General features: G+C 37.8%; 2 protein-coding genes across 6 annotated transcripts in view; both read right to left on the bottom strand.

Moving 5' to 3' along the window:
• The window catches only part of LOC108275059 (protocadherin alpha-C2), a 21,154-nt gene extending 951 nt beyond the window's left edge, over positions 1–20,203 (bottom strand). The window contains exons 1-3 of one of the 5 annotated variants that reach the window (XM_047159753.2): positions 17,232–20,203; positions 2,622–2,657; positions 1–1,515 (exon numbers count right to left, since the gene is read on the bottom strand). The exon at positions 1–1,515 is cut by the window's left edge and continues 951 nt beyond it. In XM_047159753.2, the coding sequence (XP_047015709.1) occupies positions 2,646–2,657; positions 17,232–19,853 (2,634 nt within the window). In that variant the 5' untranslated portion in view covers positions 19,854–20,203 and the 3' untranslated portion in view covers positions 1–1,515; positions 2,622–2,645. Of the gene's footprint in view, positions 1,516–2,621; positions 2,658–10,764; positions 14,134–14,187; positions 16,391–17,231 lie in introns of those variants that run through there. The other 4 variants (XM_017485622.2, XM_017485618.3, XM_017485619.2 and 1 more) reach the window with 4 other exon arrangements.
• A 95-nt stretch (positions 20,204–20,298) lies between these two features.
• LOC128634901 (protocadherin alpha-C2) lies at positions 20,299–22,716 on the bottom strand (the record flags this gene model as incomplete). Its single annotated transcript, XM_053685573.1, has 1 exon — positions 20,299–22,716. A coding segment is annotated over exon 1 (2,418 nt), but the record flags the coding sequence as incomplete, so codon positions are not given.
• Between the last annotated feature and the right edge of the window lie 194 nt (positions 22,717–22,910).

Genomic DNA, 22,910 nt, shown 5'->3' with positions numbered 1-22,910 from the left:
TGTGTCTGTCCTGCCTGGGGAAGTCATCAGAACCCTGTATATATTTCAGTAAGAATTTTCTGATTGCTACTCACAAATAATAAGCCATTTCTGAGAATTTGGAAAAACTGCAGAGTAGGAAAATGATGCAGTGCATACTATAGGTTAACATGTAGCCATCTAAATAATGCACCACAAGTGTAACACTTTACAAAAAAAAACACTTTAACTCCATGAATCACAAAATAATGCTGAATCTGATTCAAACAATTAAAACAACTTGAAACATTTCAATAGCATAAGATAGCTGTACATTTTTTTAGCAAAATCATAAACAAACAAAATAACAAAATAGCAAACAAAATTATTTGTATAAACCAAACACCATAAAATCAAACATGAAAACATCAACACCTTGCTGTAGTTGTCTTTTATTAACTTTGTAGCATAATATTGCAGTAAAAGTCTATAGAATAGTATGAAGATATTTTAAAAGGTCATATTCAAACTGGCCACAACAATGTAAGCTATATGCCTTTCTACTGTATTCTGTCTAATATGTGCTTATTTACAGTAAACATGTTCTAAATTTGTATGACAAAAATGAATGTAATATGAAATTGATATAGTTACAGGTGTATATTGTAAGTTTTATTCATGTTGAATGAAAACCAACATTCTAAATGAATCCACTTAAGCTTTAAGGTTGAGCAAAGGGTAAAGAATCTAATAAATGGATTACAATTCAGCTAGAAAGCAACTCACTAATAACTAATTTCTGATTAATAAATATATATTTTTTGTGATGCAATACAAATCATATTAATTGAACATTTTGTAATTTGTTGTGATTTGTTTGTCTCTTTCGCTCTTTTTTGCCTTTTACAAAAATCGGTAAAACCAACAACAACATCTATTGTATAACACAGAGTAAACAGCACAATGAGTTAATTTCCTATTTACACTGTTATGGTTTTAATTGACAATTGTGTTGTAACACCAAAATGTCAAGTTCATGGTCATCACCACATGCACAATTTCAGGGTCCTCTCACTTTATCCACATTTCTTTGTGCTTCTTCGTGTTATTCTTCATTTTATGTGCATTTTAAGCTTCCACCAAGCTCACTTGAAAGTTTTGATGTGTCAATCAGTGAAAAGTCCAATAAGTTAATACAAAGTGAACAAACATTCTAGCCATGCAGATCCATGCATGGAGCCAAATGCATTGACTGCTATGAAAAGGGTGGAATTTGGAGTGGGAATACTCTCTATTAGGAAAGCACATCCATCAGTCACAACCATAATTAAAGTAATTCCCACTAAGTTGTGTTAGATTTCAAGAATTAATGCAGAAGAAAAGCAAAGAAGAAGTACATCAGAAAGAATCCAAGTAGAGACACATGTTCTAAATAAGGAAATAGGTGGGCAGAAATTAGAAGCTCCATTTTCTAGAGCAGGTTCTTCTCAGCATCACTTGAGCAACAGCAGGTGGAATGAAGCCTCACGAGGAACTGCTACTGGTGGTGGTGGAGGCCTACCAATAAGAAAACATTAAGACAGGTCAGGGGCAGATTTTATACCAAAAACAACCCTGTAAAAGATCAAAATCTGAACACATCTCATGTAGCCAAGGCCTGTCAGTCAAACAAAATACAAAACAACAGGGTCTGAGCCCATTTTTTTCTTGTAAGGTAATGGGCATGTATCTGAAAATACCATGCTAAAGGTGACTAAAGGTGGTTGTGAGGATGATTATGACAGAAGACTAAAAATCTGGGTCATTATTAGAGGTTATTTCAACTCATTCAGAAATTATATCACAGTATGTAAACTGAATATGTTTCATGCATTGAACATTGAACACAGAACATAACAAAAGAAACCCATAAATGAAAAAAAAATGTCACTACAGTAGGCCTAACGGTGTTCGGCATATTATGAACATATAATGTTCACATCAAAATCCCATTAGGGTGTGCCTAGAGAGCTGTCTCTTCTCTTTCACTGACTCTGTATATAACAGAAGGTGAAGGTTTGCATGCGTAAAGGCAATTATTGGTATAAATTGTGTGAAATAAGATGTTAAGTATCATTTCATCTTTCATTTTCAGGTATTCTGTTGGTTAGCTGAGATGCATAACAAAAACAGTGCAGTCTGGAGGTTCTTCGGCAAGTATGTGTAGGTTGTTAATCAAAAAGAATGGTGAGGAGAAAGACATAACTTAATCTCCACATTAATCTAGACTACCATTTGAATGTGAGTTGCTGCCAAACCACAAATTCAATAATCATTATTATTCCTATTACTTTCATGTCAGATTAGGAATGTCAAAGTGATTAATGTCACTATGAATTCACTATGAGCACATTCTTTCTGTAGCATTGTAAATATCAAACTCTGAAGCAGCAGATGTCACTGGATTTAACAAAAACATGTTTGGTTAAAAAAATTTGCCTTTGGCCAATATGATATCCGATGAAGGAAACTTCCACAACCCCTCCTACAACAGGACAGTTTAAACATCACAAAAACACAAAAGTAAAAATAAAAACAAACAATTGTACTCATTTCAGAAAAGGTAAAAAGTCAAAGGGCGCATGGTTGAGGCGCTGCAGAAAGAAGATGGCAGGGCTGCATACCTCCAGCATGAGAAGGGACATCTCTCATTTTGAGTACTTTAGAATAGAAACAAAAACAAGAGACAATTTTAATCAATATGTTCAGATGTGACAAAAAGACAAGGAAAAATATTGCAGAGCTTAGAAATGGCCATTTGATTAAATGTCATTATGATAAATACTACATTAGTGGGTTCATTATTTTGAAATATTCTGTCAAATATTTCCTGAAGCAGATCCAATTGCTTGGAATCATTTAAAAATATTAAACTATTATGGAAAATATTTCAGTGTTCAAATCATGAAAAAGACATCAACAAATGAGTTTAATCAAAACACCAATACAAGATGTTTGATTAACAATGACAAGATGAAGATTTAAAAATATCCGAATGAGGGAAGAAGGAAAGTAATAGTTGAGTAATTCTCTCTCTCTCTCTCTCTCTCTCTCTCTCTCTCTCTCTCTCTCTCTCTCTCTCTCTCTCTCACACACACACACACACAAACACACATACATGCATACAGATGCGTGCACACGTGCAAACACACACATACAGAGAGAGAGAGAGAGAGAGTGTGTGTGTGTGTGTGTGTGTGTGTGTGTGAGTGTGTGTGTGTGTGTGTGTGTGTGTGTGTGTTTGTGTGAGAGAGAGAGAGAGAGAGAGAGAGAGAGAGAGATTCCGTGTACTTACCTTTCTGTCGAAAAAAAATACTTTCAAAGACCTGATGACCATAACTCATCCAAGCACCAAATATATTGTGAAAAAAACATATTTGTATAGTCATAAGAAACAGGTCCAAATACAAACTATATTAAAATCTAATTACCACTAGTTTTTACCACAAAGAAAGTGCAAGCAATTCTAAAGACTGAAGATTGAACTGGACCAGAACCAGAGAAACAGAGAAACTGGTTAAGTTTCTGTTTTCCTCTGCTGATGCAGTCAGTGTGACAAAAGCTATCTACAAACCATCACTGCAAATGCAACAGAGGCCTACTTTTGACAGAGCAGTGAAGTTATGGGCAAGCAAGATTAAAAGTGTTTTATGTCTTTTAAAATGCACACATCTCAGATAAATGCATTATATTCATAAATCTACTATCAGATATTTATTTAGCTACCAGCAGTATCTAAACCAGCAGTCACAGGAGATGTGTGACAAGGTGACATTAAAAATATTGACCATATGTCATATCAGAATAACACTAAAGCAGTGTATCTTAATCTTAAATATTTGGATCCACATAATCTTTCATTTCGGATTTTTTCTATACCTGAAATTTGAATTGCTAACCCATGCAATGAATGAGAGTTCTGAGACAGAAAAGCAAAACATTAACTTTTAAGATAAAAAATTACCCAGACACACTTTGCACAACATTCAGTGTTATTTGGAAAGTGAACTTTACTCTGAAAACCCTCCCAAACATTAAGCATTGCTATGCATCTTGCAAACCTGCTGGAAATAACAAGCCAACTCTCTGCTTACGCAAGCACAATAACAAGCCAACTCTCTGCTTACACAAGCGCAATAACAAGCCAACTCTCTGCTGACATAAGCGCACAAGTTTTGTAAACAGAGAACGTCTAGAATGTCTGAAAAACAAAACATAAACCCCCTACTTTTCCCCACTCAAAAAAAAAAAAAATCTGCACTCACACTGCCTCTTATACCTCTACTCTGTGCACTTTGCTCCTCTAGCTCCAATTAAAAAAAAAAAAAAAACATACTGTATTGTAGCACTACATGCATTATTCTCTGCTTGATATATTTCTTTGTTTGTATTTCCTCATTTGTAAGTCGCTATATGCTAAATGAATAAATGTAAATGTAAATATTCAATACTATTACACACATACACAGTACAAACTAAACAGGAACATTTTGAAAATAAACTACAAATATCCAGAAATATATAGCAGAACACAGCAAGTGATATATTGCAAGCAAGGGTGAAATTTACATAGACACAAATGATGTGTTTTTGAGGTAAGACTGAGGAGTTTACAACTGAAGACATCAAAGCAAGGAGCTTAAATTAAGGGTGCAAGCTGTACCACAGAATAAACAACTGAAAACCGAACAGCCGACCTGGTAGTTTCCTGTTAAGAATAGGAAAAGTGACTGAATGTTGAGGAGGTTTCCAAACAATATAAAAGAATCTGTGTCTCATACCTGTGAAATGGGTACAGCTGAGCCACTAGTTTTAGTCAGTCCTGTGCTCGGTATACTAGACACAGTACATCTTGTTCCCTTTGGCACAGGTTGTCTAACTACCAGGTTTCCTTTTCTGGTTTCTGCTAGAAATAAACTATACCAGTAAGCATCATTGGAGACCAGAGTTATCCTTTGTGATCACCACCAGCTGCTGGTGGTGTGAGTTTCTGTAACTTGAACATTCTCTTGGGCCTGATCTCTCCGTTGTACTGGTCCAAACTGAATAATGTGCCATCAGGTTTCTGGATAAAATGCTACATAATCTGGGAGTTGTGCACAAAGTTTGTGTTTTCAGCAATAACTTCAGCTATCAGAGTGCCTTTATCGGTGGATCTCTGTATTTTCTCCTCCACTGCTAAGCCATGTTTGCCCCCATGGAGACAATATAACTGATGTGCTGTCATTCTGGTCCATGGTAATAATGTGAACAGTCACGTTGCTGTTGAGTGGAGGAAAAGCAGAGTATCTGGTATGACTATGGAAAAGAAATTCCTTCTCTATCTCATAATCAAATGCGTTTAGTGTGCAATGGTCACTATTCTCTGGATTAATGGAGAACAGCTTAGATATGGAGATATTCTATTTTCTATTATGAAAGAAATTAAATACTGATTTTCCTAGAGATCTGGGTCAATAGCAGTTAAAGAACTCAACAAAGCCCCGGTGAATTGTTTTCCATAACCTTTATGGTAAAAAATGATTATGGAAACTGTGGGACTTCATCATTAACATCCAGCAGCTCTAGAGTTATAGTTTCATTATCAGAGGGTTTCCTTCAAAACTGTAAATGTGATATTCTGCAACCTTTTCACAATCCAACAAATTCTGTCAGACAAGTTCGAACAGGTTATCAGATGCCTCTTTAAGTAAAAAAATGTACTTTAACAGAAATATGAATATCTGTTTCTCCATTTTCTCCTGAATCTTTATCATTTAAGCTAAGCACTACAATAATGGTACCTACCTCTACACCCTCTTTAATAGAACTGGTGTGGCCATGTGGTACTTAAAATGCCAGGAAATGGTTCATTATTTTATCCATTTTCTTTTGTAATTCTTTGCACTGCATAAATTTTGGGGAATGTGGGGAGCTATGATGTCACCAAATATCAGGAAGAGGGGTGTATGCCTATGCAGATTGTAGTGAGCACAGTAATCTGCACAAAATGTTTGCTATAAGTCAAGAAAACAATTATGGGAGGGCTACTAGAGTCAGATTAGAGGAATGCTTTTCAGCATATGCAAATGGACAACCTCAGGAAAAAAATTGTGGCTAGATGAACTAGAAAGGTGATGTACATATCCCTGCAGTGTCAGCAGTTATAGTCATGATCAAAATAAATGCTTGGCCTCCTTCTAAAGTCAGTCAGCTGTTACCTCACATGTAGAGGTTTGAATGTCAGGCCTCCTTTGATACATTGAAAAGAAAACTGAGGGCAACCGTTATGGAGTTGTTTTTTTGCCAAGGATTTTTTTGTCAAGGATTTTTTTTTTTGTCAAGGATCTGTAAACTTCAATCCATCTTGACCTGTTTGTATTTCAAAGGCAAAGTTTTCACTTTCATTTAGTAAGTAACCTCTTTAATAATTTTGAGCCAAAGTCATCATCCACTGCATTATTCAAATTAAATCTTTCCCCAACAGATGTGGATTTGGATATGTATTGTGTCCCCTCTAAAGTGTGGTGCATGATCACTGATGTCAATAGTTTCTAATTATATGGTAAATATTAATTTCAGGTTTTCAATAGTTGTATTTATTTTAAGGAAACATGATGAAGATTTTATTATATAAGAACTAACTTTAATTTTTCTCTGCTCTGAATAACTTCCCAGTTTCTTTATTCATGTCGAGGTACTTCCTGTTTGAGATACTGTCCAGTTGTGTAATACATTTTTCAGGCTGTTCACATCCAAGCTCAAATCCATAGAGAGGCTGCCTAATACTGATCCTTCCTCTATTTCTTCAAGAATGGAACAGTGAGTAACAGCAGACTCGGTGCTAACAAAGTCAGACATAAAAAAAGATAGAAATGTACCTTCTCTGTAGAGCTGAGTGCCACTTCATAACAACTGTGTGTACAAGTAGCTAGCAATGAACAAATGTAACTGATTTTCACTACATTGATGTTAACCAAAAGCAAGGCTGTAAATAAGCAAATGAGGATGAAAGTCCTGCAAGTGCAAGTGAAAACCTGAAAGCTCTGTTTAGAATTATGGGTTGTTATATTGGTTTGGGTGTAGGGATGTTTGCTAGGGAACCCTTGCGCACATAGGTGTGAAGTTGACCAAGGTGGAATCTGCAATGGGAGAGTCCCTCTCACTTATCACACTGTACCTACAAGGAATAACCGCATTACTGGGCTTCTGTTCACTAATATGGTTATCAGTAACAGGAATGACACCGAGCTCAATCCGATTACCATTTTTTTTGGCAAATTGAGAGGAGTTGTCATTTGTATCCAGCACATAAACGATAATATTACTGTTCCTGGGCATGCAGGGACTCCAACATCTACAGCAGTGTGTATCAGATTAATGAACAGTCTGCTCTTATTTGTCTAAAGCTATTTGAGAATCAAATCAACAAACTAATCACTTTCACTCAGATAGTAAGTTTTAACTGAATTTGTTCAAGTGTCAGGATCCACAGTATTAGTCAATGAAAACCTCTCCACTATGCTAGTTGCCTCTCATATGTCCATGTGCACAGCATCCCTTCTAAAATGTGGGGCACTGTCGTTAATATACATTATCTCAAGTTCAATGCTGAACAGTCAAACAGGGTTTTCTATTGTGGCATCTGGTTGAAGAACACACATCCTAACCCACTTTGATGTACAAAGGTACTCTCTGTCAATCTTCTCTACAATGTATATCTCACAAGTATCTTTGTTAACATCTAAATATTTCCTGTTAGTTGCAAAATTCAAAAGCATTTTATGTCTCCTGAGCGTTTTCAAATCTAGGCCCAAATCTGCTGCTAAATTTGCAACTACTGACCCCTGTTCCACTTCTTCAGGAATCGAGTAATGTGAGACAGTAAGCACTGACTTAAAGAGAATGGACAGCAGACAGAAAAACAAAACATACCGTATCAAGGACTAACGTTCTTATTGGCATCCACTGTTATAAACTACAGATGTTATGTAATCAGAAAATGCAGACCTTGGCTCACTACACATTGGGACACTGATAACTGAATTTCCAGCGACATAACTACGTACTTGCGTTGTAAAATGTCACCAAAAATTAAAAACTTTAAAAATATTTAAGTTTTATATCTCATATAATTTGTTAACTTAATCACACACATTTCTGTCATAATATGTCATCTATGGAACACATAAAAGTTGTTAGACTCAAACAAACTGTATATAGAACATCAAATAAAGTTAAAATTGCTAACATAAGTAATCATTTTAGAGCTACAACAATGATAACAAGCTATTTACGTTTGTAGCTGGACATTGGCTGAGAGTTTGTCTCCCATTTTTTCGAGCTGAGAGGCTTCAGAAAACCTTCATGTCATTTCCAGTAAGGGAACATAGTGAGAATTTATGTTCCCCGGGTTTTGTGGTGCACTGTGGGATTTTTAGGGAGGGAAAGTTCCAGTGCACTGTAAGGATTTTGCAATTACGACAACCCTTAAAATGGCCGACTCCCTGATCAGTGCCCTGACTACTGAACTAGGGAGCTGGTTGAGACATACCATAAAATGTTTTGAGGAAAAAGTTCTGTGGAAAAGATTAAGAGAATAAAAGTGGATGCTCACAGATGAAAGAACATAAAGTCCAGGAAGCTTAGACTGCATTATTTTTTTCATATAATGAACTGGCATGGGGACTGATATTTTACTGAGGTCTCGCCATCAGACAAGAAGTTTCTTTGGAAAGCCCAAAGGGTCCTATATATTAAAATGCAGTGTTTCAATTTAAATTAAGATATGCATTGTATTTGATTGGTTTATTAATTTAACTCTAACTTTAACATAGATTACCCATAATTATATAAATGCATTAATGCATATTATAGGTACAATTTGTTAAATATTATCTTTTACACTTATTATATTACTTTTTTTCAATGTAATAAAGCTGCTGTCTGATAATGTCTGGGGTCGAATATTAATGTTGACAATTGTGTAATATAGAAATTTTAATAATGTGCATACACATTTTTACATTTTACATGACATTTTATTTATTTATTTTGGACCACTGGGCCAAATAGTAAAATATTGTTCTGATTGCACCTATGAACTATGGAATATTTCTGAATTAGTGCTGTGATTGGTGTCTATAATATAGGAAATTTTAAGGTGGGTTTTGTAAACAATTTTACAGTAAAATGAGTATTGTCACACTATGGGAGGTCCTCTACAATATTATGTTGATTGCATCTGTGACATGAAATATGTTATTATTAGAGTCACCCTACTGGTTGTCACCAGTCACCAGTGGTTGGTGTTTATGATGCACATCTTAGAGCTAAACTAATAAACTACTCAATTAGATTGCATTTACCATGTGTTCATTTCAATTTGAATTCATAAGACTCTTTTGACTTTCCATACCCGCTGCTCTACTTTCCATACATTTCAGTGTCTGATAGTGAGACCAAGAAGAAAAAGAAGAAAAGAGGAGCAAAAAGGGCATAAGAATAGAGGTAATGTGATATGATACTTCATCTAATTGCATAGTAGTTATCATTGGATCAGTGTTGCTACTTGCTAGCTTACTTTGGACAATACTAGTAACATTTGCTAATTTAAATAGCTAGTTAGAGTTATTGTCAGTTACTTTTACCTTAAATTCATTACGCTCACCGAGAATGTGTGTGTGAACAGTGAACCTGCCGTTATGTTGGAAAAACTATTCAGGTGTTGTTTGGGGAATAACCTAACCTATAACATAAATAATTTTGAGAAATATATTTTTTCTTTCAAGTGTGCTGCTGCAAGAACCATCCACTGTCTGCCTCAAGAAACCAGGCATAGGCCTACATTTTATTGACATCTTAGCTTGATTAGTTAGCCAATGTTAGCCCTGCTTGTAAAAGAAAATTAAAATGTTTTTCCTTTTTTCCTTTTCCATCCCATTTTGTAATTAATAGTTGTAAGCCTTTGCATTTTCATTATTGATTGAAAATAGGTGAAATTTTCATCTGCGCCTTGGCACTTCCCTCTTCAATAGTACATCTGTCAGAACTTCCTTATTTTCGTGCTCACGTGCTCTTACACAACCACCACATTGTCTAATGTCAACTGTTGGAACCTCCTCATTCTCGGGCTGGTGTGCTCTTACGCAATCACCACACTGTCTAGTGTCAAAAACCAGCTGTCTTTAGGTTTTAAGATTTCACTTGACTCTTCAATATTAATTATCTATATTTTATTCATAAGTTTATATACTTTTATATCTTATTTTATTCCAAATTTCCTAAAATAGGGAAACAAATGCTTGAGAGAGAGCACCAAGTGTCTGATGGTGAAACTACAGTCTTTTATGGTGAAGAACATTTTCATGGTGAACAGCAATTCTGCACATGAGACCAAGGAACACATTTCTGTGTATAAATTGTTAGGATTATGTGTAAAACTGGCCAAATATTTTTACTAATATTTAAATTTTGATGTCACATCCATTAAAAGAACTTAAGAAAGCATTTTTAATGAAACTATCAAGCAGAAATGTTTTAATGACGAACAACTGGAGTACAGAAAATATTTTTTAATGAAGTTTAATCTAAGCTGTCAATCAAGACCAGGAGAAAAAGTGCTGAAATTCAAATTTATATGAGCAACTCATTAGTGTTCAACAACACTCTGGGCCCAGTGCAAAGGCAGACGTGCCTTCACATCTCTTGTAAAAGCTTGTTTAGTCTGAAATATTAACCAAATGCAAGGAAATTAGATCTTTAAAAATTAGAACTTTTGCATCCTACCTGTAGAGTAGATGCAGCTGAGTCACTAGTCTCAGTCATTCCTGTGCTCCTCGGTATACTAGACACAATGTATCTCTGTCCTTTTGGCACAGGTTGTCTAACTACCAGCTTTCCTTTTCTGGTCTCTGCTAGAAACAAACTGTACCAGTAGGCATCGTTGGAGACGAGAGTGGAATCTGCAATGGTAGAGTTCCTCTCACTGATCACACTGTTCCTACAGGGAGGAACAGCTTTACTGGGCTTTGGTTTCTGACACTTCAGCACGATGGTGACCAATATGGTGATAAGTAACAGGAATGACACTGAGCCCAGTCCGATTACCAGATACAGGTTTAAATCTGAAAAGATGTCATATTCTAAAGGCACTTCAGTCATTTCAGCATAGCTTTTAAGTGCCGTCTCCACCGTGGACAGTTTGATGGTGACTGTAGCAGAGAGAGAGGGCTCTCCGTTATCCTTGGCGATCACCACCAGCCGCTGGTGGCGCGAGTCTCTGTAACTAAACATTCTGGTGGTCCGGATCTCTCCGTTGTACTGGTCCAAACTGAATAATGTAGCATCAGTGTTCTGGAGAAACTGGTAAGTAATCCGGGAGTTGTGTACAGAGTCTGTGTCTATAGCAATTACTTTGGCTATCAGAGTTCCTTTATCAGTGGATCTGGGTATTTTCTCCTCCACCACTGAGCCATGCGCGCGCCATGGAGACACTATAATCGGTGTGTTGTCGTTCTGGTCCATGATAATAATGTGGACGGTAACGTTACTGCTGAGTGGAGGAGCACCAGAGTCTCTGGCCTCAGTATGAAAAAGAAACTCCTTCTCTATCTCATAATCAAATGTCTTTAGTGCGTAAAGGTTACCATTCTCTGGATTAATGGAGAACAACATTGACATGGAGGTGTTAGCTATTTCTTTTTCTATTATAAAATAAACAAGATATTGATTTTCATGGAGGTCTGGGTCGTGTGCAGTGAGAGAGCCCAGTAATGCCCCAGGTGGATTATTTTCCATCACTTGTATGGTATAAAATGATTGTGGAAACCGTGGGACGTTGTCGTTAACGTCCAGCAGCTCTAGAGTTACAGTTTCATTATCGGATAACGGAGGGTTTCCTCTGTCAGTAACGGTAAATGTGATGTCATATTCTGGGACCTTTTCGCGGTCCAACGGTTCTGAAACTACAAGCTCGTAGTAGTTGTCGGATGTCTCTTTGAGTTTAAAAGGTAGCTTACCAGAAATATGGATATCGATTTCGCCGTTTTCTCCCGAATCTTTATCACTCACACTAATCACTGCAATAACTGTATCTACAACTACGTCCTCTTTAATAGGACTTGAAAAGGATTTAATAGAAATTTCCGGATGATTGTCATTCATATCATTGATTAGTATCGTTACCTTGCATTGTCCAGATAACGAATTGGCACCTTTGTCTTTAGCTATTATTTCCGCATCGTAAATTCTGAAATCCTCATAATTGATCATTTCTTTAACTCTTATTTCACCATTATTTGGGTTTAATCCAAATGTCGCTTGCGTTTTCTCAGAAGTATAGAGACTAAATGAGTATTCAATATCCGAATTTGTGCCCTCATCCTTATCTGTTGCATTTAATTTGATTACAAGGCTGCCTATCGGTGAGTTTTCCATGAGATTTATAGTATAACTGTCTTTATCAAACTGAGGGGCGTTGTCGTTAGTATCTAGCACACGAACAATAATTTTAGCTGTACCAGAGCGCGCAGGGGTTCCGCCATCCACAGCTGTGAGTATGAGATTATGAATAGGTTGTTCCTCACGGTCCAGAGCGCTTTTCAAAATTAAGTCTGTAAATTTTGAACCATCACGTCCAGTATGAATCTCAATATTAAAATGATTGCTTTCGCTAAGGTAATACGTTTTTACGGAGTTTGAGCCGACATCGGGGTCAACAGCATTGGTGAGAGAAAACTTCTCTCCTAATGGTGTTGACTCGGATATATCAAGATGAATGGTATCCCGACGAAAATGTGGCGAATTATCATTTATGTCCATTATCTCAAGTTCAATGTTAAACATTCTTACTGGGTTTTCAATTATGGCATCCAGTTTTAAAAAGCACGTTGTAGCTGTTTTAACGTTGCACAGTTGTTCCCTGTCCATTTTCTCCACAATGTAAAGCTCCCCTGTTTCTTTGTTAACATCCAAGTATTTCTTGTCGGCAAGAACATCTAGTCGCATCTTTCGTGCACTTAAGGTTTTCACATCAAGTCCTAAATCGGTTGCGAGATTTGAAACAACAGATCCCGCTTTCATTTCTTCGGGTATCGAGTAGTGGGTAACACCAGACGCGGAGAATATAACCGCAAAAATGAGAAGGGATGTTTCGACGTACCTCCATAACAGCTGTTTCATCGTGCCGTTCTCCATTGTATGGATTTGAGATAGTGATCGACGCAATTACGACCAAAACAAGCAATCAGTTATTCAAAGTGAGGGAAATAAAACAGATGAATAAAGTAGGCAACAAAGTAATATTCGTCAGCTGCATGAAGAGTAAATTCTCGTGCGTATTCTACAAGAGCTGTGCCAATTCGACGCAACCGGCTGCAGACAAAATAATGGCCACACCAGACAAACTAACGGTCCGTTTTGCTGGTGAACAGCGACGCTAAGTGCACATACTTTTTCAATACATAATCCTTCGCAGGTACTCGATTAACACTATTCTGAGAATTTTAAAAATGACTAGATGTATGTCAAGTTACAATACAACTTTTGGGAGGCGCCTTTATCCAGAGCGAAAGAAGTGCTTTTTAGGTGCATGTAGGTGTCACACTGAAGTTCTATATGAGATGCATGAGGTGCACAATGCAGAGATTTTCTGTAGTTGTGACCCTAGTTTGTATTTTGTTTAGTTTTTTTACTATATATACTAAGCTCAAAAATAAGGATGTTAGAATTAGGTGTCACGATAGAGGTTTACATGAGTTGCCAAATTAGAAACACCGATTTTCTTTTTACACTTGAGCTCGTGTTGTCATATACCTTCCCATTTCTTGGGAACATCACTCGTCGGAGCAGTTGCAGTAATGTCTTAGTTTCCATATTATTGGTAACACTTACAGTAGGCCTGCCTTGTACCTTCATTCACTTGCCCTTAAATCAGGCACACCTAGCACAAGCGCAGGTGCACTTTGTACATGTTAACAAACTGTAGCCTATCTGTTTCTACATTTGTCTTACGCATTTTCAATGAAAAGTAAACATTAGACAATAGGAATGAAGTCCTCTATGATGATAATTAAATGCCAGTTTCACGGATGAAGGAAAATCATTTGGATTGAAGAGTACATTTTTTTTACATGTTGTTCGCAGAAAGAACATGTGACTTTTAGTACTAGCCGATATGAATTTTATAACACGAATAAAAATTCTAATTACCTGTAGAGTAGATGCAGCTGAGTCACTAGTCTCAGTCATTCCTGTGCTCCTCGGTATACTGGACACAATGTATCTCTGTCCTTTTGGCACAGGTTGTCTAACTACAAGCTTTCCTTTCCTGGTTTCTGCTAGAAACAAACTGTACCAGTAGGCATCGTTGGAGACCAGAGTGGAATCTGCAATGGTAGAGTTCCTCTCACTGATCACACTGTTCCTACAGGGAGGAACAGCTTTACTGGGTTTCGGTTTCTGACACTTTAGCACGATGGTGACCAATATGGTGATCAATAACAGGAATGACACTGAGCCCAGTCCGATTACCAGATACAGATTTAAATCTGAAAAGATGTCATATTCTAAAGGCACTTCAGTCATTTCAGCATAGCTTTTAAGTGCCGTCTCCACCGTGGACAGTTTGATGGTGACTGTAGCAGAGAGAGAGGGCTCTCCGTTATCCTTGGCGATCACCACCAGCCGCTGGTGGCGCGAGTCTCTGTAACTGAACATTCTGGTGGTCCGGATCTCTCCGTTGTACTGGTCCAAACTGAATAATGTAGCATCAGTGTTCTGGAGAAACTGGTAAGTAATCCGGGAGTTGTGTACAGAGTCTGTGTCTATAGCTATTACTTTGGCTATAAGAGTTCCTTTATCGGTGGATCTGGGTATTTTTTCTTCTACCACTGAGCCGTGCGCGCGCCATGGAGACACTATAACCGGTGTGTTGTCGTTCTGGTCCATGATAATAATGTGGACGGTAACGTTACTGCTGAGTGGAGGAACACCAGAGTCTCTGGCCTCGATGTGAAAAAGGAAGTCCTTCTCTATCTCATAATCAAATGTCTTTAGTGCGTAAAGGTTACCGTTCTCTGGATTAATTGAGAAAAGCATGGACATGGAGGTATTTGCTATTTCCCTTTCTATTATAAAATAAACCAGATACTGATTTTCATGGAGGTCTGGGTCAATAGCAGTTAAAGAACTCAAAAAAGCTCCAGGTGGATTATTTTCCAAAACCCGTATTGTATAAATTGATTGAGAAAACCGTGGGACGTTGTCGTTAACGTCCAGCAGTTCGAGAGTTACAGTTTCATTATCAGATAACGGAGGGTTTCCTCTGTCAGTAACGGTAAATGTGATGTCATATTCTGAAACCTTTTCACGGTCCAGTGGTTCTGAAACAACAAGCTCGTAATAATTATCTGATGATACTTTCAATGCAAAAGGTAACTTTTCACAAATACGAACGTCAATATGGCCATTTTCTCCTGAATCTTTATCACTTACACTAACTACAGCAATCACTGTATCTACAGATATATCCTCTTTGATTGGATTCGTGAATGATTTTATAGATATTTCCGGGTGATTATCATTCATATCTGTCACTAAAATAGTTACTTTGCATTGTCCAGACAAACTGCTCACTCCCTTATCTGTTGCTATGACTTCCATGTCATAGACCCTGAAATCCTCGTAATTAATAACTCCTTTAACTCGAATCTCACCATTATTAGGGTTTAAACTAAACGTTTCCTGTGTCTTCTCAGATGTGTAAAGACTAAACGAATAAGCAATATCTGAATTGGATCCCTCATCAAGATCCGTTGCGTTTAACTTTACTACAAGGTTTCCAATTGGGGAGTTTTCCATTAAATTTATTGTATAACTTTCTTTGTCGAATTTTGGGGCGTTGTCATTTGTGTCCAGCACCCGTACTATAATGCTCGCTGTGCCGGATCGCGCTGGGACTCCGCCATCTACAGCAGTAAGGATCAGACTGTGCACGGCCTGTGCCTCTCTGTCCAAAACCTGTCTGAGAATTAAATCAGCAAACTTTGCACCGTCTCTACTAGTCTGCATTTCGATATCAAAATATTCGCTCTCACTCAAATGATACGTTTTAATAGAATTCGTTCCGATATCAGGGTCAACCGCATTGCTAAGAGAAAATCGCTCACCCTCAGACGTGGATTCTGATATATCCAAATTAATTGTATCCCTCCGAAACCGGGGTGCGTTGTCATTTATATCCACAATTTCAATTTCTATATTAAATATTCTTACCGGATTCTCAAGTATAACCTCTATTTTAATGAAGCATGTTGTTGTTTTAGAGCAAAGGTACTCTCTATCCATCTTCTCCAAAATATAAAGCTCACCAGTCTCTTTGTTTATTTCAAGGTACTTTTTGTTTGAAATTACGTCTAACCTTAATTTTCGACTGCTCAGGGTTTTCACGTCCAGTCCCAAATCGGCAGCTAAATTTGCCACAATGGATCCTTCCTTCATTTCTTCAGGGATAGAATAGTGAGTAACAGCAGACACTCCGCATAAGAAGGATGTAAAAAGAAGGAAGGCTGACGCATAGCTCCATAGCTGTGGTTTCATTCCACCCTCCATTATTTCACATTAAGATTTCGGCGTTTATCATAAGCACTGATACCGTTACAAAAAGAAAATGCTTCGCAGTTAAATATTTCAGTAGGTTTTAGTCTCATGAGAAATTAGGTAAAGATCCAGATCGGTAGGCGATGAGGTATCACTTCCTCGAACGGATATGTTCGTGATCCAAAAACGAAACACTGTAATGATGGTTACATACACACGCGTTTTTTAGTGAACAGCGACGCTTCGTGTTTGGGATTATAAGTAATCCTTACAAAACAATAATATTTCAAACAATTTTTTTTTTAAAACAAATAATAGTGGTAACATAGCAAGTAAAACTCTAAGATAGTGATCGGATGACAGCGAGTTTAAACACTACTAGAGAGTCATTGTTTGGCCTTTGAACAAGGCTGAAATCATCTTGCAAGTAAAAAATAGTGTCATTGTAGGCGTCCAGATCTGTGAGCCTGTGATTATTCGTAGAGGAAAAGAAAGTTGGTCTTGTTTTAACTAAACACCGTTTTTTTCTATAGTAAATCCAATTCATACCAATGCTAATATTTTAAAACCGTTGGGTATCCTTCATGATACTTTGAGTGAACTGTCAAGTAAAGCAGTGGTGATTATTTCTTGAATAAGTGTCGACTTTCTCTTACCTGTAAAGTAGATGCAGCTGAGTCACTAGTCTCAGTCATTCCTGTGCTCCTTGGTATACTGGACACAATGTATCTCTGTCCCTTTGGCACAGGTTGTCTAACTACCAGCTTTCCTTTCCTGGTTTCTGCTAGAAACAAACTGTACCAGTAGGCATCGTTGGAGACCAGAGTGGAATCTGCAATGGTAGAGTTCCTCTCACTGATCACACTGTTCCTACAGGGAGGAGCTGCTTTACTGGGTTTCGGTTTCTGACACTTCAGCACGATGGTGACCAATATGGTGATCAGTAACAGGAATGACACTGAGCCCAGTCCGATTACCAGATACAGATTTAAATCTGAAAAGATGTCATATTCTAAAGGCACTTCAGTCATTTCAGCATAGCTTTTAAGTGCCGTCTCCACCGTGGACAGTTTGATGGTGACTGTAGCAGAGAGAGAGGGCTCTCCGTTATCCTTGGCGATCACCACCAGCCGCTGGTGGCGCGAGTCTCTGTAACTGAACATTCTGGTGGTCCGGATCTCTCCGTTGTACTGGTCCAAACTGAATAATGTAGCATCAGTGTTCTGGAGAAACTGGTAAGTAATGCGAGAGTTGTGTACAGAGTCTGTGTCTATAGCAATTACTTTGGCTATAAGAGTTCCTTTATCGGTGGATCTCGGTATTTTTTCTTCCACAACTGAGCCGTGCGCGCGCCATGGAGACACTATAACCGGTGTGTTGTCGTTCTGGTCCATGATAATAATGTGGACGGTAACGTTACTGCTGAGTGGAGGAACACCAGAATCTCTGGCCTCAATATGGAAAAGAAACTCCTTCTCTATCTCATAATCAAACGTCTTTAGTGCGTAAAGATTACCATTCTCTGGATTAATGGAGAAGAGCATGGACATGGATGTGTTCACTATTTCCTTTTCTATTATGAAATACACTAGATACTGATTTTCATGGAGGTCTGGGTCGTGTGCGGTGAGGGAGCTCAGTAATGCTCCAGGTGGATTATTTTCTATAACCTGCAACGTATAAAATAATCTAGGAAACTGTGGGGCGTTGTCATTAACGTCCAGCAGCTCTAGAGTTACAGTTTCATTATCAGATAACGGAGGGTTTCCTCTGTCAGTAACGGTAAATGTAATCTCATATTCTGCAAACTTTTCGCGGTCCAGTGGCTCTGAAACAACGAGCTCGTAATAATTATCAGATGATTCTTTTAGATCAAAGGGTAGTTTTTCAGAAATATCAACGTCAATTTGACCATTTTCTCCGGAATCTTTATCACTGACACTAATCACTGCAATAACTGTACCTACGACTACATCTTCTTTGATTGGGCTCGTGAATGATCTGATGGATATTTCTGGATGATTGTCATTCATATCCAAGATTAAAATTCTTACTTTACAATTCCCAGATAAGGAATTTGTTCCTTTGTCTGTTGCGACAATTTCCATGTCATAAATCCTGAAATCTTCGTAATTAATCATTTCTTTCACTCTAATTTCCCCAGTATCTGCATTTAAACTGAAAGTTTGCTGCGTTTTCTCTGTCGTATATAAACTGTATGCGTAGGTGAGGTCGGAATTCGATCCGTCATCGGCGTCCGTTGCATTTAATTTCACAACAAGACTTCCAATCGGAGAGTTTTCCATTATGTTTATTGTGTAACTGTCTTTATCAAAATGAGGTGCGTTATCGTTCGTGTCAAGAACGCGCACAATGATGCTGGCTGTGCCAGAGCGCGCAGGAACTCCGCCATCTACCGCAGTGAGTATCAGATTATGAACTGACACTTCCTCCCTGTCTAAAGCTTTTTTCAAAATTAAATCTGTAAACTTCGATCCATCACGACCAGTTTGGATTTCGATGGAAAAGTGATCACTGTCACTAAGATAATACGTTTTAATCGAGTTTACACCGATGTCAGGATCGACTGCATTGTTTAATGAAAATCGTTCTCCAACAGGCGTTGATTCGGAAATGTCTAAATGCATCGTGTCTCTTCTGAAATGTGGAGCATTGTCATTGATATCAATAATTTCCAACTCAATGTTAAACATCCTTACTGGATCATCTATGGTTGCATCAAGCTTCAAAATGCATGTTGCTGCTGATTTAGTGGTGCAAATATGTTCTCGGTCAATCCTCTCCAGGATTAATAGCTCCCCCGTTTCTTTGTTTATATCCAAATATTTTTTATTAGACAAAGTATCCAGTCGTATCTTGCGCTTGCTCAACGTGCTAACATCCAGTCCAAGATCCGTTGCTAAATTAGCTACCACGGAACCTGTCTCCATTTCTTCAGGAATAGAATAATGGGTAACAGCCGATGCTGTTTTTAAGAAAACAGACAAAACGATGGAGACAACGTACCTTTTCATTAGCGCACTTCTTACTTGAAAATCCATCGTCCTCTCATAGGCGTGCAATAGGAAAATGTCAACCAAACGATGTATACAATCTCCAAATGGAAATGTTAATAATTTAAAACGTCGTGACGCTGGGTAAATCGTTAAAATCTTACAAAATGCTGAACTGAAGGATTCTGGGGCGACCACACAATGAACTAATCCACCATCTCCGGAATGAGTGCAACGGAGAGATGTGAAATAAATGCGTTTCATGGAGAACAGCGACACTGTGCGCAGCACATCGCAAAATGCACTAAATAACACTATGGCGGAATTTCTCAGATACTGTACTCTGAAACTTTTTGAATTAAACACCTAACCTTTACTTCAAAACTCTTAGTTTGCTTAAATAAATCCAGAATTATTCCTTTCATTATATGATTTTAATGCCTAAGGAATAATGCCTGTAACACTGTCTAATCATAGACGCATAACCACAATGATAAAGAGAGGGTTGATATTAGGAGAAGACATCATGCATATAAAGCACTCTTGGATTGAATAATCATTGCTTGTCTTTAAGGTTTTTTCTTTTGTTTTTTTGTTTTGTTTTGTTTTTTTTACAATCAGGCTACCATATATATATATATATATATATATATATATATATATATATATATATATATATATATATATATATATATATGGAAAATAAATTAGTTCCTACCTGTAATGTAGATGCAGCTGATTCACTAGTCTCAGTCATTCCTGTGCTCCTCGGTATACTAGACACAATGTATCTCTGTCCTTTTGGCACAGGTTGTCTAACTACCAGCTTTCCTTTTCGGGTCTCAGCTAGAAACAAACTGTACCAGTAGGCATCGTTGGAGACCAGAGTGGAATCTGCAATGGTAGAGTTCCTCTCACTGATCACACTGTTCCTACAGGGAGGAACAGCTTTACTGGGTTTCGGTTTCTGACACTTCAGCACGATGGTGACCAATATGGTGATCAGTAACAGGAATGACACTGAGCCCAGTCCGATTACCAGATACAGATTTAAATCTGAAAAGATGTCATATTCTAAAGGTACTTCAGTCATTTCAGCATAGCTTTTAAGTGCCGTCTCCACCGTGGACAGTTTGATGGTGACTGTAGCAGAGAGAGAGGGCTCTCCGTTATCCTTGGCGATCACCACCAGCCGCTGGTGGCGCGAGTCTCTGTAACTGAACATTCTGGTGGTCCGGATCTCTCCATTGTACTGGTCCAAACTGAATAATGTAGCATCAGTGTTCTGGAGAAACTGGTAAGTTATCCTGGAGTTGTGTACAGAGTCTGTGTCTATAGCAATTACTTTGGCTATAAGAGTTCCTTTATCAGTGGATCTCGGTATTTTTTCTTCTACCACTGAGCCGTGCGCGCGCCATGGAGACACTATAACCGGTGTGTTGTCGTTCTGGTCCATGATAATAATGTGGACGGTAACGTTACTGCTGAGTGGAGGAACACCAGAGTCTCTGGCCTCAATATGGAAAAGAAATTCCTTCTCTATCTCATAATCAAACGTCTTTAGTGCGTAAAGGTTACCATTCTCTGGATTAATGGAGAAAAGCATGGACATGGAGGTGTTTACTATTTCCCTTTCTATTATAAAATAAACCAGATACTGATTTTCATGGAGATCAGGGTCAATAGCAGTTAAAGAACTCAACAAAGCCCCAGGTGGATTATTTTCCAACACCTGAATGGTATAAGTAGATTTAGGAAACCGTGGCACGTTGTCATTAACGTCCAGCAGCTCTAGAGTTACAGTTTCATTATCAGATAATGGAGGGTTTCCTCTGTCAGTAACGGTAAATGTGATGTCATATTCTGCAAACGTTTCACGATCTAACGGTTCTGAAACTACGAGCTCGTAATAATTGTTTGCTGACTCTTTGAGGGCAAATGGTAGATTAGCATTAATATGAACGTCTATTTGACCATTTTCTTCTGAATCTTTGTCGTTTACACTGATTATTGCAATGACCGTGCCCAGAGAAACATCTTCTTTAATTGGACTTTGAAATGACTTTATGGACATTTCTGGATGATTGTCATTCATATCTAAGATGAGAATTGTTACTTTGCATTTCCCTAACAATGGATTCACTCCTTTATCTTTTGCTATTATCTCCATGTTGTAAATGTTGAAATCTTCATAATTGATCGTCTCCTTTACTCTTATTTCACCGTTATATTCATTTAAACTGAACGTCTCTTGGGTTTTTTCAGAAGTATAGAGACTGAATGAATAACTAATATCGGAATTGGAACCTTCGTCTAAATCTGTAGCGTTCAATTGCATAACTAGGCTACCTATAGGAGCGTTCTCTGTAAGATTTATTTCAAAACTTTCCTTTTCAAATTTTGGGGCGTTGTCATTCGTATCCAGCACGCGAACGATGACACTGGCTGTACCTGAACGCGCAGGCACTCCGCCATCTACAGCCGTAAGTATCAAATTATGAATAGCCCTCTCCTCTCTATCTAAGGCTTTGTTCAAAATTAAATCAACAAACTTTGACCCATCTCTTCCAGTTTGTATTTCAATAGAGAAGTGTTCGCTTTCGCTCAGAAGATAGGTTTTTATTGAATTTGTCCCGATATCTGTATCTACCGCATTGTTGAGAGAAAATCTTTCCCCGGGCAGTGCTGACTCGGAGATATCCAAGTACATTGTATCTCGTCGGAAACTAGGAGCATTGTCGTTAATATCCATTATCAGTAATTCTATATTAAACATTCGCACTGGATTTTCAATTGAAACCTCTAATTTTAGAAAACACGAGTTTGTTGTTTTTGAGGGACATAGTGACTCTCTATCAATCTTTTCCACGATATACAGCTCACCTGTCTCTTTGTTTATCTCTAAATATTTCCTGTTGGCTATCACATCTAACCGTATCTTACGCCTCACTAAACTTTTGGTGTCCAGTTCTAGATCAGTTGCGATATTCGCAACGAAAGAGCCCTCCTCCATTTCCTCTGGAATACTGTAGTGAGTAACTGCAACGGCTATATTAATCACGGCGGAAATAAATACAAAGGTCGTGCCATACCTCATCCACGACTGCTCTTTCACAGTGCCATCCATTGTTTAAACTCGTTGTGCAACCTGACCAAAACGAAAAAAACGTGACCACCAGCGATATAAAGACAAAAAAGCCAAAATTATTGGTTGAATCAGCGCAGTGTAAGTAAAAGAAAATCCTGATTTTCCTGATATGGAGTGACGCAGAGATCAGCTCAGACCTCTTCACATGACAAAAGAAATCCTCCCTTAAAATC

The sequence above is a fragment of the Ictalurus punctatus genome, chromosome 14 (genome assembly GCF_001660625.3).
Source record: "Ictalurus punctatus breed USDA103 chromosome 14, Coco_2.0, whole genome shotgun sequence".
NCBI lineage: Eukaryota > Metazoa > Chordata > Actinopteri > Siluriformes > Ictaluridae > Ictalurus > Ictalurus punctatus.
The sequence above is the reverse complement of the archived record's forward strand: the minus strand, read 5'-3'. Positions and strand labels throughout refer to the sequence as shown.